The sequence below is a fragment of the Penicillium cataractarum genome, assembly GCF_028827025.1.
Source record: "Penicillium cataractarum strain IBT 29864 chromosome Unknown utg000005l, whole genome shotgun sequence".
Classification (NCBI taxonomy): Eukaryota; Fungi; Ascomycota; class Eurotiomycetes; order Eurotiales; family Aspergillaceae; genus Penicillium; species Penicillium cataractarum.
In genome coordinates this window covers 3,941,087-3,956,664 of record NW_026622741.1, presented here as the reverse complement: position 1 = coordinate 3,956,664, position 15,578 = coordinate 3,941,087, and the positions used below count along the sequence as shown (strand labels likewise).

At 48.8% G+C, this 15,578-nt stretch overlaps 6 protein-coding genes across 6 annotated transcripts; 4 read left to right on the top strand and 2 right to left on the bottom strand.

Moving 5' to 3' along the window:
• Nucleotides 1-1,527: 1,527 nt before the first annotated feature.
• Nucleotides 1,528-3,301, bottom strand: N7496_007117 (Synaptobrevin; the record flags this gene model as incomplete). Its single annotated transcript, XM_056700046.1, has 3 exons — nt 1,528-1,755; nt 1,806-2,834; nt 2,897-3,301. 3 exons carry the CDS (start codon nt 3,299-3,301, stop codon nt 1,528-1,530), a joined length of 1,662 nt encoding a protein of 553 aa, XP_056555459.1.
• Nucleotides 3,302-3,613: 312 nt separating this feature from the next.
• Nucleotides 3,614-6,511, top strand: N7496_007116 (uncharacterized protein; the record flags this gene model as incomplete). Its single annotated transcript, XM_056700045.1, has 3 exons — nt 3,614-3,968; nt 4,024-4,204; nt 4,279-6,511. 3 exons carry the CDS (start codon nt 3,614-3,616, stop codon nt 6,509-6,511), a joined length of 2,769 nt encoding a protein of 922 aa, XP_056555458.1.
• Nucleotides 6,512-8,008: 1,497 nt separating this feature from the next.
• On the top strand, nt 8,009-8,501 carry N7496_007115 (DASH complex subunit DAD1; the record flags this gene model as incomplete). Its single annotated transcript, XM_056700044.1, has 3 exons — nt 8,009-8,107; nt 8,197-8,259; nt 8,319-8,501. 3 exons carry the CDS (start codon nt 8,009-8,011, stop codon nt 8,499-8,501), a joined length of 345 nt encoding a protein of 114 aa, XP_056555457.1.
• A 616-nt stretch (nt 8,502-9,117) lies between these two features.
• Nucleotides 9,118-10,096, bottom strand: N7496_007114 (GTP-binding protein rhoC; the record flags this gene model as incomplete). The annotated part of the gene is made up of 3 exons (XM_056700043.1): nt 9,118-9,486; nt 9,545-9,748; nt 9,812-10,096. 3 exons carry the CDS (start codon nt 10,094-10,096, stop codon nt 9,118-9,120), a joined length of 858 nt encoding a protein of 285 aa, XP_056555456.1.
• Nucleotides 10,097-11,501: 1,405 nt separating this feature from the next.
• Nucleotides 11,502-13,378, top strand: N7496_007113 (phosphatase PAP2 family protein; the record flags this gene model as incomplete). Its single annotated transcript, XM_056700042.1, has 5 exons — nt 11,502-11,562; nt 11,657-11,873; nt 11,945-12,715; nt 12,773-13,245; nt 13,308-13,378. The coding sequence occupies 5 exons, from the start codon at nt 11,502-11,504 to the stop codon at nt 13,376-13,378; spliced, it is 1,593 nt and encodes a 530-aa protein (XP_056555455.1).
• A 632-nt stretch (nt 13,379-14,010) lies between these two features.
• On the top strand, nt 14,011-15,436 carry N7496_007112 (SUMO protease ULP1; the record flags this gene model as incomplete). The annotated part of the gene is made up of 2 exons (XM_056700041.1): nt 14,011-14,140; nt 14,196-15,436. The coding sequence occupies 2 exons, from the start codon at nt 14,011-14,013 to the stop codon at nt 15,434-15,436; spliced, it is 1,371 nt and encodes a 456-aa protein (XP_056555454.1).
• Nucleotides 15,437-15,578: the final 142 nt, after the last annotated feature.

Genomic DNA, 15,578 nt, shown 5'->3' with positions numbered 1-15,578 from the left:
GGAGCCCGTTTACATAGTCTAAATACCCTATGACTGTTTACCTTTGGTTTCCCTAGATGGGAAAGAATCCACGAAAAATACTATGATTGTATAGACGATGAATAATGAATACGACATTCGAGGTACACTCATGCCTCTTGTTTCCACAAACTACGCAGTTCTTTTCAGTAGGATATTCCTGTAGACACGAACACGAGAAAACTGTCCTTTAATTTCCACACGCAGGCCAATTTACCATTTCTCTACTTGCTGTACTCCATAGATCGCCCAAGCTCCCCCCCCCCCCCCCACTGCAGCACTCAACGCCCTTGAATTCCGATTTCGCCCGTTATACAAAGGTACCAAATCCACTGCTCATCAACATCCTCGATATACTCCCTTTTATCCTAAATGCATGGCGCACAAACACATCACTCCGTATATAGGTACCTGCCCCTCGAACCATACACATCCCCGCATCCATGCAACACAAATCTGCTGGCAGACTTCTGTACCTGAACAGATCTGAAACTCGCCGAGCCACGACCGTTCTAGGCCAGGTTGGATCTCTAATCTCCATTTTTTTTTTCGCTGTCATTTCGTGTGCCATGGACAAGGGTGTGAGTGTTACCGAGGTACGGCGTCGGGTCTCAGGTACCGGGTGGATCTGTTCCCCTGGACCCTGGCGAGTCACGACGAGGCTGTTCTTTTGGTGACAGTGCAACGTTGGGGATTGTGGTACGGAATACGGACAGGATAGGGAATGCTAGAAGGGAAGACTAGTCTCTACTACGGAGTACATACTAGTAGTAATACATTACTCCATTGCGGAGTACATAGTTTGTAATAATTTGTCTCGGAAAATTTTCCAACGCTTGTGAAGAACGGGTGTTTGGTGGATTCACTACTGGATTGGTGTTCCAGACTGGTCTTTTTCGGGTGGGCGGGCCCCTTCGAGTCATTCGGAGTGTCGAAGGTCGAAGAACTATTTTTAAGACATTTGAGCACCAAATGTCCGCCCTATCCGGGTAACGGTTCAGAAGGGTAGAAATTGGTTATTCATTTTATACAGTTTTCTTTTCAATTTACAAAGATCCTTCTTATACTAGTTGGGGCGGACGATAAACGCCAGGTGCTCAAAACCCATAATTGGTCATCATATCGACCGCTTTCATAGTCGCCTTTGCCCTGATGCCTTCTTCTTTAAGCCAGGGCGACGCTATTACTGTAGTACCGATTTGACTATCCCCTTCCTTGTCTTTTCTCTTGTCTTTTCTCTTCTATCTTCTGTAGGTTATGTGAATTCTGCCGGACTTTCTGCCTTAAAAAATTGGGTTTGAGCAATTGGCGCTTATCGTCCACCTCAACTAGTATCGAAGGTAAATTACTACTACCAAGTAATACCTCTTTTAAAACCCCCTTCAACAAGGCACTAAACTCTTTTCTTGTCCCCTCTGAAATGTGTGCCCACAGGTCTAGGCTTTTTGGTAATGTGATGTACATTAGCTCTAACTTTGCTAGTACGTAGGTATACTAGCGTGAAAAAGCCTATAGACAGGCCTCGACCGATCCCTTGGCACAATAAGTCTTTAGATCCTCAGCAAGCAAAAAGACAATCTTATCCTCCACTTCATCCTGGAACTTTGCCTCCGTCAGAGACTGATACGCCGCGTCTAGACCCAAGATACAGCGCAGGACGGCATTTCGATAATTAGGACTGCCGACCATATCAGAGGATAGTCGGCGTGCGGTCGCAAGATCGGAGATTTCGGGTATCTTAACCGGTGGTCAGATCTTTGCTTGTTCTTTTTCTGAGTGGGTCTTGCCATGGTCCGTTCATGCTCCGTCTTGAGATCCTCGAACAAAGTTCGATAGCGTAATTCCAAAAGTACGATTCCTAATGAGAAGAGGCAAGGGATATATGCATGGAGCATTGGTCGCGGGAGGTTCTGTGAGAGTGTCGTCATACTGTAGCTGGTATTGCCAAAAGTACGTCCGATTAGAGGGTTGTCAAAGTCGATCACTCCGTATGAAGACCGGAGGAATGAAATGTCGGATTTGCTCCAGTAATCTGTGAGCCAGTCGGTTGTGTGGAGTTGCATCACTGATGATGCTAGTTTTAATGCAAGTCGAAGTCGTTGTTCTTCGCCAAAGCAATTGTCTCCGAGAACGTCCCCTAGTGAGACCGTTTCGATAGTGTCAAATGCTGGTAATCGTTTTTGATGGTCCATTGCACGGATCCGATGCTGTTGTCCTTTGTGACTAGCGATGCATCCAAGCCAATCCTTCGAAGCAGGCCCGGTGATCACTGCGCAGAGATTTGATATTTCGGGTTCATTGGTAGATACAGAGCTTCCCTGAGATGATACCGGTGGGGTGACGACGAATTGAACTTGAGCGCTGTGTATAGTATCCTGACAGAGATCGGCAGGATTCGTTCCCCACGGCTCGCTTTCGATCTCGCGCCAGTTCGATGAAGAGTTGAAGGCAGTTTCCGAGGTGAAGATTGTATGGAAATATAGTCCCTTTGCTGTGCTCTGTGCACTGCGAAACTCTAATCTCATATTGACATGATGCGGCTGTAGGGCGCATTCGCAGGCTGGATGGGCGGGGAATTGAGCCTTGAGAATATTGTAGAGATCGATCGCATGAGATCGAATGCGTTTATAGTGTTTTGTGCTTCTCCGAGAAGCATGACGATTGGTCGCTGTTGGTTGATTTTGCTCGGTCAGTCGGGCGAGAAATGAATTGAGCTTCTCGGCTTTGGCTAGGTGGTCGGTGATTGAATCTTTCTTGAGCACGAGGATAATCTTCTTCCACTGCCGCCGGCGTGTCTTTTTATCGAGAAGTGCTGGCTAAAGATAAAGTCTTGGTAAGTAGACGGCCGGAAACTCAATCGTCGATAAGCTTAAATTACCTGCCCGCTTCCACTTTGTATCCCGATGAGTTCTTTGACCTTTGATAACTCTTCGTGCATATCCTCAACAGCGTGAAGATACTGCTGGACAGAAGCCCGGTGAAAAACTTCTTCCCTGACTAAAAGTCCCTGCGTCCATCGGGGGTCTTTCGGGTTCTGAACCATCCCAGACAGCTCATCTTCTCCAACGCTACAGTGTGCAGCAATATCTTCCAAGAACCGTTGGCATGAGTTCCGGAAAATGATTTGTTCACGATCCAAATCTCGAGCAATACGGGTGAGAAGTCGCTGATAGTTTAATATGTCGCTCACAGCGTCCTTCTCATTCGCGTAGAATTTAATCCCCTCGATAATAATCGGGAAGATGGCAAGAGCTAGACCAGCGATCTCGAATCCAGTAGGCATCTTGCCAGCTTATTGCGGAAACCAGAAAATGTCTCGAGAGAATGCAGACAGTGACTCATAAGTAGTCTAGGGGAATCCACATGATTGTCTGGGAGGTGGGAGTGCGGCTGAGACTCGTTGCTGTTTTGATGCTAATGCATCTACCCCGCTTGAGGCGCATCCCGGGCGGTTAACGAGAGACTCAAAGAAGGAACTCTCAACAGAAATTCTCTCTCTAATCACTACTAGGAGGTTCAGAGGCTCGACAGATATTTCTCTCAGTTCTTCCTGTCTGGAGACGTTTCTACTACCTGACCACACACGGAACCAGGCATGGCTGACCAACTGCAAACACATCAAGTATTACCCTCAGCCTCACAGCCTGGAGGCGATGCTCGAGAGACGATAGATGCAGTGAACACGGCCGTATCTATATCATCGCTTGTTTTGAGGTGTTTCGGAGATTTCCAGAGTCTTATAGATGCATTATCAACACAAGAGGAGCAATCCCCCGCCAGATCAAAAGTCAGCGAAGAACTTGGTCGACTCAGAGTCTGGGTAGGCAACTTTGGTGCCCATCGCAAGCAAACAGACCGGCTGTCCTTGGACCACCGACTCAGAGAGGCCCCGGATTTACACAAAGGTGTCAGGAATCACCTTGCAGACATTTCTAAGACGATCGAAGAAGGTATGGTCACTGAATTACTGTTGTCTGTTGGTTTAGTCGCTCATATCTTGTTTAGCAAGTGCTTATCTTTTGACAAGCCCCGGATCTACGGATGACGCAAATCTGGTAGATAGAGAGGACTCGGATTCTGAAAGCTCAGACTCAGATGGCTTCTGGGAACAGATCAGAACCGAGGCATCCCATCGGTCGCCTATTGATATATACATTGAGGATCTAAGTCATACGGTGACAAGTTTGTGAGTATTCTGTCCCAGTACTACCTTAGAGAGTTTGCGCCCTCTAGGTTCTAATGAATATGGTGATTCTACAGGTACAAGCTATCTCTATCTCTCCAGAACCCAGCACATCGTGATCGGTCTATCCAAGCCTCTCGTATAGACCTACACCATTTCGAATTCTATGACATCAATCACGTATGTGATAAATTCAACCTCACACCGGACAGCGCACTCGCTCAGCGCCTAGGAAAAGCAAACACCAAACGTCGTCAGTTACTAGCTTACTACAAAGACCACTCTGACAAAATCTCTAAATACGTCAACGTTGCTATAAGCAAAGCCGTGCCAGTGCCTCAACTTCCAGTGAGTATTGAACTACAAAGCGAGCATCAACGAAGGCCTCCCACGATTTCCACTCAATGGACGCAAGACACCATGGTTTCAACAATATACCAGGATAATGATGTTGCATCAGACTCTGGACGAACAAGGTTTTCTGCCACGAGTTCCACCGCAGGCGATCAGGTTCAAAACTTGATCCCGCCACCTCCAAGAGGATCAAGTGTCACAAGACGTCATCCCTTCATCTGTCCATACTGTCATCAAACCGTTCAGGTAGAAAATGATGAGGACTGGATCTACCATGTATACAGTGACTTGCGGCCTTATATCTGTACCTTCGGCGGTTGTGTCAAAGAAAATCAGCTATACGATAGCTTCACAGAGTGGAGCGCTCACGAACGACAATTCCATAGAAGAGAGTGGTTCTGCACTCTTTGTCCATACACATCCGCAGATAAATGCGCTTTACTTTCTCACCTCGAAGATGATCACGCAGACACCCCCAAAGAACAACGACAAGAAATGAAAAATCAGTCAAAACCTTCCACGTTAGCACAGCAATGTCCACTTTGCACCAAGCCTCCCATTACCAGCTCGAGTCGATTCCAACAGCATCTAGCTCAGCATCTGCAACAACTTGCCCTCTTCGTTCTTCCTCGAAGAGAAACCGATGATGAAGAGTCAGCGTTGCGCGAGGAAGAGTCGGATGAGTCTCGACAAGCTTTCATGACGGATTTGGAAGACAGAGGATCACTCGACTCTATTTACGCCGACAGCAAGGCTTCCGTGGTTGAGAGCTCGACCTCTGGTCTCCGCTCTCTCACCAATGATCGCTTACTGGACGAAATTCCAGTAGAGGCGATGAACGATACATCAGAAGGCATAAAAAATGAGTCAGACGATACCGAAGCGACCAATTCCTTGAATAGCTCAGACGTTCTCCGGAAAATGGAAACTCATGCACTTGCTGCATTAGAGAATTCTCGGAAAGACCTTGGTCCTGAGAACCCTCATACTATTGCGTGCATGGATACCGTTGCCTTCATTTATTGGGATCAATGGCGATTGGACGATCTGGAACCGTTTTTGGAGGAATTGTTGGATATCAAACAAAGAATACTGGGGCCTGGGCATGAATCCACCATAGGAAGCATAATCCTTAAGGGGCAGATGCTTATCGAGCAGTCACGATTGCACGAGGCAGAAAAAGTGTTCGAGTTGGGTGTACAAATAAGCACGAAGCACCTAGGCATGAATAGCGAAATCAGCCTAAACTTTATGAACTGCCTTGCCCGGACATACCGTCAACTGGGAAAAATCGACCAATCGGACGAGCTTGTGTCGCGATTGAGAGAAATTTCGAGTCGGGCCTTGGGAGAAGATCATCCGATCACTTTATGGACCATGCATATTGAAGCAATGAGCAGTCACCAAACCGATAATGATGAAGAGAAGGAGAGGCTTTTATCGCAGATTGTGGAAAGTTCTGAGAAGCTACAGCACTTCCAAGAGCATCGGGACATGGGCAACTGGGCTAGAGTCAGTCTTGTTCAAACCTACTTCAACAAAGGGGAGACGGAAAGGGCAGAAGAATACTTGAGAATGACAGTTGGGAGCATGAAAGACATGAGAGGAAACGACCGCCACAGAATGCAGGTCATGGGCACTCTTGCCAACATTTGCTTCGTTCACTCGAGACTTGACGTCGCTGAAGCTCTCTCCGTAGATGCCCGGGAGAGTGCCACAAAAGCATTTGGGCAGATGAATGCTTACCGAGCACGCTATGGGGCCAACCTAGCAAGAGTTTATTACAGAAAACAGAGAGTTGAGGAAGCTCGGCAACTAATGGCAGAGTGTGCAGAAGATTTGTTAAAATGTTGGGGTCCTCGGCATCCGGAGACAATTGCTGCCTTGAAGGACCTACAAGAGTGGGAGGTTCCAATAGAAGCTACTAATGCTGGAGCCTCGCAAACACTTGTATGAGTCTGACTATGTAAATATCAAATGAGAAGAGCTAAAGGTCTTACCATGTTCAAATAATTCTATCGAGAGGCTGCGCGGGGGCGGAACGGATCCCCTCCCCAACCCAACCATGTGTTTTACAAACTTGGTCTATATCTTTCACTTTATATCTAGTTAAACGCTGGCCCAATCTCTCTAACTTGACAAGATCAGCTATTCCTAATTTATTTGTCCTAAGTATGTGTCCAACCGTACAGAGAGATATCAAGTATGCCTTCTTTCATCTTAGGAGTTAGCTGAGACGTCTGCATAGGTGTGAAGTCGACCACTCCTCAATCCGGTGCCACAACACCATACCCCATTCAGACGGTTGCCATACACAATAAGTTCTACAAGGTTATTATCGATAAATGGGGCTTCGATATCGCAAATGAATACGGCATCTCAACTTCTTCTTTCTACGCCTAGAACCCGGCGGCCAAGACCGACTGCACCGGTCTGCAAGCGGACGAGTATGTTTGCGTTATTGTGGCTTGACTGCGTAGGGTCAAAGATAACCCTGCAAAATATTACTTTCTGTATTGACAGCTGTTTCATATTCTCGTAGTGGTTCAGGAATAAGTCTTTGTTGGAAGGAAGAATGGAAGTTATTAGAAATGGCCGTGTTTCTTTTGATCCAGATATCTATTACCAAGGTTGACAAATTCCTTATTCCTGAAGCTCCTGCATACCGACGTGTGGTCGAGTAGATTCAGGTTCCAAATTATATACAGAGCGCAAGACCTTGATATCCAGAGAATTGGCTGAAAGAAACACGCGCGAGAATGGCGTCGTCTCGACTAGTTGTTTGCTTGCCAAGCGCAAGGATTTGAGATCTCGATTTGGCAAAAATGATGCGACCCGCGATAAAATCTCAGTAGGTAAATGAAGCAGCCCGGGACTTTGTACTGTCGATGGGGGCTGATGTTCAGGGCTTTGTGCAGCAATTGTAAGATCGTATTTTTGGTGGAGGGAGCGAAAATGAAAGATGTGCGGGAAGATAATTGCAAAGCGAAGATTCCGCCTCTAATTGATCTAGGAAGATTGACATTGTTACTATGATCCATACCAGGTTAATCAAATCAAAAGACCATATACATATGATCTCGTCTACTGTTATGGTTTATCTCCAATCGGATCTCTTATCAACAAAACTGCCCCACCAACCGCGACTTTCTCCCCATCAACCTCCCACCGCGCGACTCCCAGCAAGACACAACAGCACAACGCAACACAAAGTCACTTCCGGATACAGCTTCAGTGCTCAATCCAATTCCATCCGCAGTCCTAGCCCCGTTGAATACTCGGTCCGACGTTGAACTAGACTCTGACGCGGGCCCTCTCAAACCCGGCGGGACGCATCAACCACCCACCATCGCGTCAGACACGGCCTAGCCTAGGATAACAGGAGCTATCGGGATAGTCAAAATCTCTACGCATCGACTTTACTGATCCTGCACAACGTTCTAATCTCCGATCATGGCTTGGATAAATTCCACCCCCGGCTCTGGTGGTCGCGCCGCATCGCCAACTGTCTTTGAGCAACAACGCGAAGAATTGGTTCGGGAGATTGCCGTTGTAAGTGAAATCCCTCTTTTAAACACATTTTACATGAATAAAAAAAAGCTCAATGAATTGAACATTTGTTAATCTATAATCTGCGATAGGGCATGGAACAAGTCCTCCAAAACATCAACCGTCTAAACCGGAATTTGGAGAGTATCATCACAGTACGCTCTATCTACCCCCTTTGACTTGTCCAGTCTGTATCTTTGGCTAATTTTACCAGGTGGGAAATGAGTTCAGCTCTGTAGAAGCTCTCTGGTCCCAGTTTGAGAACTTCATGGGTCGACCGGAGGAGGAACTCGAGGAGGCTGGCCAGGGGAAGCGGGCAGTTAGTGGAGAGAGCGAGGGACAGGGCAATGCAGGAACACAGCATGAAGGTGAAGGTGATTCAATGGCCAGCCAGTAGGGTTTCTTCCGTCTAGACTGGACTGGAGCTGGACTGGTTGCATTTTGGTACCGGCCTTGCATTGCTGTTTATATTTTCATGATACCATGTTTATTTTACGTTGGGCTACCATTTACGAACAAAATTATGTCTACTTTGAAAAGATTTACGTTACAACATCCTCATTAAACATCAAATATCAGAATGTATTGTTTCAGTAACATAGGAAGGTCGCTTTCGCCAACGGAGCATATCAGGTAACATAAACGAAAACACCAGTCCCATGCATGCCAAAGTGGCAAAGACTCGAGTCATGAGAGTCAAAGGGAGAAGAAAAAGCACAGTGGTCATGAGTAGACAGGAAAGAAAGAGAATCAAACAGCATACAGTTATCCCGGGATATCTGTCGAATTGGGAAAGAAAACCGCCAGAGATCGGTCAAGGGGGGCGCACAGCGATCCAAGACACCAAAAGTCATTTTTTGCAGTTCATGTCCAGCTTGCGGTGACATGGCACATCCACAGGAGCAGGCAAGCAAGCCGATAAAGCAACCAGGCATTTGATCGGAACAGGAGGAGAAGGGAAGGGTAACAATGGTCAAGAAGAGAGACGGTTGAGAAAGGAGAGGGTGGGTCGGTTATAGGATCTTGCAGGTGCGCTTCTTGATCTTCTTCCCGGGTCGGACTCCTCCTCCACCACCACCAGAGGGCTTGCCGCTGTTGCGATTGTTCGTTGGTTGGGCGACGTAGCCTTCTTCCTCAATCTCAATGACGGTATCCACAGCCTTGGCAAAGACCTCATCAACACCACGCATCTCCTTACTACTGCACTCCACGTAGGTTGCGCCCATTCGCTGGGCCACACCCCGGCCTTGTTCTGGCGTGATGGGAGTCAGGCCTTGTGTCTTGAGGAGCTCGATGCATGTTCGCTTGTTGCGCAGATCTGATTTCAAGCCAACTAAGATGATTGGGGTTGTGGGGCAAAAGTGTAGAACCTCGGGATACCACTGGAGGAAGTTAGTGTCATGAAAAATGGCATGGTGGGACGGCTTGTTGGAAGCTTACCTTATCCACAACGTTCTCTAGGGATGCAGGGCAATCGATAGCAAAGCAGACAAATAGAAGGTCGGTCTCGGGGTAGGACAATGGGCGCAAACGATCATATTCTTCCTGGCCGGCAGTATCCCACAGCGCGAGTTCAACCGTCTTCCCGGATGCTCGGTGGGTAGTCTGGGTGATGTAATTTTCAAACACAGTTGGGACATATTTCTGTAAGACATGTTAGCATTGATGGTTCAGACAAGGGCATAACTCCAGTCATTCGAGTCTCACCTCTGGAAAGTAGCCTTGCGAGTAGCTAATCAACAAGCAAGTCTTGCCACACCCACCATCTCCAACGACGACGAACTTTTTAGAGTAGGAGGGGGGTTGAGTGATATTGGTGGCTTCCGACATTTGTCCACTGGAGAAACTGGTATGTGTGCTGGCGGTGCCGTTGCTCACTCGGACGCTTTGAGAGCGAGTGCGGCTGTGTCGTGGGGTCATGCTGGGAGGAGGCGTCGCCACAGAGCGGCGGCGCGAAGCCGCATAGTACTGGTCATCATACATTTGACTCATCGTGGTGCGGGAGGAATGGAGCCCCTTTGGTTAAGAAATGCGGGTCGTCGAGTGGTGAAGACGGCTATCTGCCGAAAGGATATGGAAAGGGCGTTGGTAGGATATGTCGTAAAAACTCGGGGGATGGTTGAAGAAAGGATGAGAGGTGTAGGATGAGAGGTGTAAGATGAGAGGAGTAGGAGTAAGAAAAGGGAAAGAAAAAAGAGGTGATCGAATGGAGATCTAGGGATCGACTAGCGATATGGAAGATATGGGAAGTGAGGGTCTCTTGGGGTCGCTGGCGAGACCCGTGGGCAGTGTTTACACGGGCGGGTGCCATGGCAACGCGCCGCGCCGCAATGACGCCAGGACTCCGCTCTCCTCGATTCGCCTGTCAGTTTCAACTTGATGCGATCTTTCCGATCCCAGGTTCTTTTTTGGTCCTACCGGGGCCTCCTCCTGCCCCTCTTTTTATGGCCCTCATACCCCACTGTTCAGCTCCTCTTCAGCAGATGGCTTGAACTTTTGATGTTGAACGGTTCACGCTGCCAGCCACGGGCGGCAACTCCGATATCATGTGATATGCGCTGCGAGTATGGCGCGCATACTTCGACCGCTCTAAATAGGTTCTGCAATAGAATACCCGAATAGAGTATGTAGTTATATATTATATCAAGAGGGGAACAACTTCTAGAGCCACACTAGGGTGGAGATGGAGATCCCCGTGCTCAAACAAGGCATTTGATTCGAATCCAAGTCCATGTCCAGGCACACTGGGATCTTGACGTACGACAATGTCGGCACCAAGTGGATACAGAGTGTACCACCATAGCCGCTTATCATTGCCAACAATGATCTGTTTTGTGTAATCCGGTTCACAAAGCTTGCGACGTTTAAGCTGTGGAGTCTCCCAAACTAGTTTCGAGTCTCACGGCTCAAATAGATCGGCTGGATATACCCGATCATCCATGCTAAAACCTGGCTAGGAAGCGCCGAACGGGAATCCGTTCAAGAGTGAATGAAGCGACGGTTCGGACGAGAATTTGTTCTCTTAGACATTATCATTGAATTTCATTTACTATCCATAATAATCTATTTATGATATACGAGTTCCTACACTCTTCTTTAAACTTGAAGTACTCGGCCGGGTGACTAAGCCCACACATGGCTCCATCAGGGGAACAGCCGCGGATGCGACAGCGATCTTCAATCTTGTTGACGCTGTCAACTCCACCCTAAAAAAACCAAATCCTCCCTACTCAGTTTCCGGTCTTCCTTCCCGGTTCCGGTTCTGCAATCCAACTACCCACACTCCTTATGTCCCCTTGCTGAATCGCGTCCTCCCGAATTCCTAGCGGCAGGCACCAGGCGCCTGTCCTGTATGGAGACCCGCTCCCAATCGCATCCGCATCGATAGCACCGCACAATGGGCAAGACGAACGGCGCAAAGGATCAGCCTGACGCTGGGTTGAGGAGTCTGGACCACTGTATGATAACCCCCTCGTTGCGCGATTCTTGCTCCCCGCATGTTCCCTCCGAGGACAAGGTGCTGTCGCCGCTAACGCTTACTCTCTGCGATAGATGCAACCCAACTGCCACTCTGGCGCTACTGGCCACGACAGAAGCTGATTCCTCTCGTCCGATATGAGACGCCATACTTAGCCTGGGTGCAGGAGAAAGTCCGCACCCCAACGCTAGACTCGTACTTTGCGTTCACGGCGAACCTCGGCACACACACGTTTTTCATGGTCTTTTTGCCCTTTCTGTTTTGGTGCGGCCATACCAGTCTAGGTCGAGGGTATGTCTATAATATTGGGTTATACAATTGCAGGATGATAGGATGGCATAACTAAGATGGTCGATATACAGACTCGTGCATATTCTCGCGTCCGGCGTCTTCTTCAGCGGTTTCATCAAGGACTTGCTATGTCTGCCTCGGCCCTTATCTCCCCCGCTACAGCGGATCACCATGTCCGGTTCTGCTGCACTCGAATACGGATTCCCCTCGACGCATTCTACCAACGCTGTCTCGGTCGCCGTCTACGCTATCGCGCTGCTCAATTCGCCTGATTCGACGGTCCCCGCGCAAACCAACTTTATTCTCCAGGCAATTACATACCTCTACGTGACATCAATTGTGCTGGGTCGGCTATACTGCGGCATGCATGGATTCTTCGATGTGATTGTTGGTTGCATTCTAGGCGCGTTGATCGGCTTGGTTCAGTTTAGTTACGGCCCGGCTTTTGACGAGTATATTCTGTCTGCAACGCTAAAGGAAATCTTGGTCATTCCCATTGTCATTCTGATTCTCGTGCGTATTCATCCAGAGCCAGCGGATGATTGCCCTTGTTTCGATGACAGTGTCGCGTTCGCTGGTGTGACGCTTGGCGTGGATGTGGGCTCCTGGTATTTTACCACCTCCAGCCTGGCCTGGGCTGACCCTCTCCCGGGCACGATCCCATATAACTATGAGAGCATTGGATTGATTAAAACTGTGTTCCGCCTGGTTGTTGGTGTGCTGTGTGTTTTTGCCTGGAGAGAGATCACGAAACCAACTCTGTTGCGCATCCTCCCTCCCATCTTCCGCAGTCTTGAGAAAGTTGGCCTACTTTTGCCCCGTCGCTTTTTCACCACCGCATCGTAAGTTTTGACACGGTGCAATCTCTTTTTAGACCCATTGGCTGACTATGTTTGCAGCCGGTATACCACCGTTCCCACTAATTTGAAGGACAACGAAGTGTTCCCCAACTTCTCGGATATTCCTTCCATCATCACCACTATCCGCCATCCTCGCCGTCGTGCAATCTCCATCGGTCCTCAGTCCGAAGCCGACGCATATGAGACTCTCGCTTACCGGGAGAAGCGACGACGTGAGAGTCTATCAGGAAGCAACCGTGACTCCCCCGCCGATGAGAACGGTAGACCTAATGGTGGACCAGTATTGTCCAGGAAGCCATCCAAACTGGACCAATACGAGCACATGATGGGTACCGGAAGTCCCAACTCATCCATGGTCGAGGATGATTCCAATATCCCTCGCTCATCGCCGCTTCCACCTCCAGAATATGGTGGAATTCGCCGAACGGATGAGAAGGAGGTCTTCTCTCAAATTAAGAAGCCTCGGGTACGGTACGACGTAGAGGTTGTTACCAAGCTGGTTGTATATGCAGGTATGACAAAGTAATCTTTCGATTATTGTTCTACAGACCTGAGGCTGACCTCGATCATATAGGGATTCCATGGGTTGTCATCAACGTGGCGCCCCCCGTTTTTGAAATGATTGGACTCGGAGTTCCCTCTTAGTAGCGGAGTTCATCCTTGCTTTCCGATCAACAGCTCTCGATTTTTTCTGGGGTCTGCTCCAGTCCAGCGGGCTGTGCTGGAAGGGGGACCTCTCAGGAACAAAGGCCAGGCGCGCATGTACATACCGCGATCTGTATCCTTACAGTCTCCATTGGCCTATCCTGGGCCCGACGTATAAGATTATGATTATATAAAGCACTTTCAATTCTTGACTAACTTTGGTATGAATCTCGAATGACCTAGATTGTATTAATCGTATTTAATTCAATATCTTTGAAGTAGTAATCCATTATTCTACCTCGGCAGTTATAGTTCGCGTGCGTGCACCTGCAGATCTCCTAAACGGGTTAGTGCGGATCAGTCAGCCGCCCCATGATGAAAGTGACGGCAGCGCAGTCTATTGTCCCCAAAGCAACTCCGCGACAGGGCCTCTGGACTTTTCCCGGAGTTGGCCCTTTCAATGATGGATACTGGGGTTTGCCCGATTTCTTTCCTCATCTCGATAACCTTGATGCCACACTTCTCCAATTCGTCTTAACCTTGCCCTTGCTTCTCTTTCCCGCGCCTCCTCCAGCCAAGAGGACCACCACCTCTCAACCCTCCTCCCTCGCTCGACAACTCATATCCTCACAATGAAACGGTTTCTCTCGTGGATTCGTCGCAGGTCCGAACATGAACCTGTACAAGATGATGTCTTGTCAACGGGAGCTTTGGACCCTCTGAGAAGCTCCAAGGTCGCTGAGGAGATCCAGAAGAATGAAGGTATCGGCGCCAACGACACGAGATCAGATTATGTAGTGACTAAGACTTGTGGTAGACCTTTTCTCTCTCCCGATTCCAGGCGCATTCCCGCCATCGCCATCAGTATCCCCGCGTCTTGCGCCACGCGATGAGCAATTACAGGAGGAGTTTGTGCCTGTGGACACCGCGCAGGAAATTGAAGTCGATGTCTCGACTGCCCCACAACTTCATACGGATCTTGGGTCATATTTACACCCCAGGAGACCGAAATACACACCTTCCCCGCAGCGCTTCCGACCCCCTGAAACCGCTACTTCAAAGCCAATCCGGAGACCGCGCTTCCAAGATGATCTGGCCATCGATGACCCGTACAGCCAACAATACAGAGCATTTGAGAAACTGCCCTTTGGTAGGCCGGTATCTGCCGTATCGCTCTTCTACCCCAAACAAAAACCCCTCCCGGATAATCGCGTCGCGTCCATACTTGCGCCCGAATGGGAACGGCGGGAAAAAGAGAGGAGGGCCTTGGAGGGCTTGGCAGGTCGTCCCGCCCGAGTTATTCCACGTGGACCAGCTGTGCGGCCATTGTCGAGGGACTGGATGATGAAAGTTTCAGAGGCTATGCGAACGCTTCAGGGATATGCAGTTGCCAGGTCTCCCTCGGGCGATGACTTGTATCAAAGGGACATCGCTACGTGTATCAAGCCACTGGCATGGCTCAACGATGAAATCATCAACGCATATCTAACCGTCCTCGTTCAATACCTCCGACAGTCGACTGGCAACACTGCCCCGAATGAGCGCCCCAAATTCCACGCTTTCAATACCTTCTTCTACTCCACTCTTCGAGACAAAGGATATCAAGGTGTTCGTCGCTGGGCCAACCGCGCAAAGATTGGCGGTGAGGCTCTGTTAGATGTTGACACTGTGTTTATTCCTGTGCATCAGGCAAGTCACTGGACTCTTATGGTTGTACGACCAATGGACCGGACGATCGAATACTTTGACTCACTGGGCGCTCGTGGCGCGCGGGAGGTAGAGGTTATGAAAAAGTGGCTTCGTGGAGAACTGGGAGACAAGTTTGACGAGGAAGAATGGACTTTCTTACCTTCCGTCTCCTCTCAACAGGACAACATGAGCGACTGTGGCGTGTTCCTTCTCATCAATGCCAAAGCTATCGCCCTCGGCATTGAACCTACAGCATTCGGAGCACGTGATACGGTTGACTTGCGAATGAAAATCGTCGCAGAACTCATGAATGGCGGGTTACATGGTCATTTCTGTCCAGTGGACAAAATGGGCCAAACCTTGCTCTAAGAGCAAACCGTCCAGAGAAAACTTTCGAGATGCTCACAACTTATCTTATGGGAGGAGCACTACGGAGCTGGGAACTATTTCCCCCAGTCTGCGATTGATCCTTCCGGACGTTATTACTGAGGACCAGCACCCTCATATACCA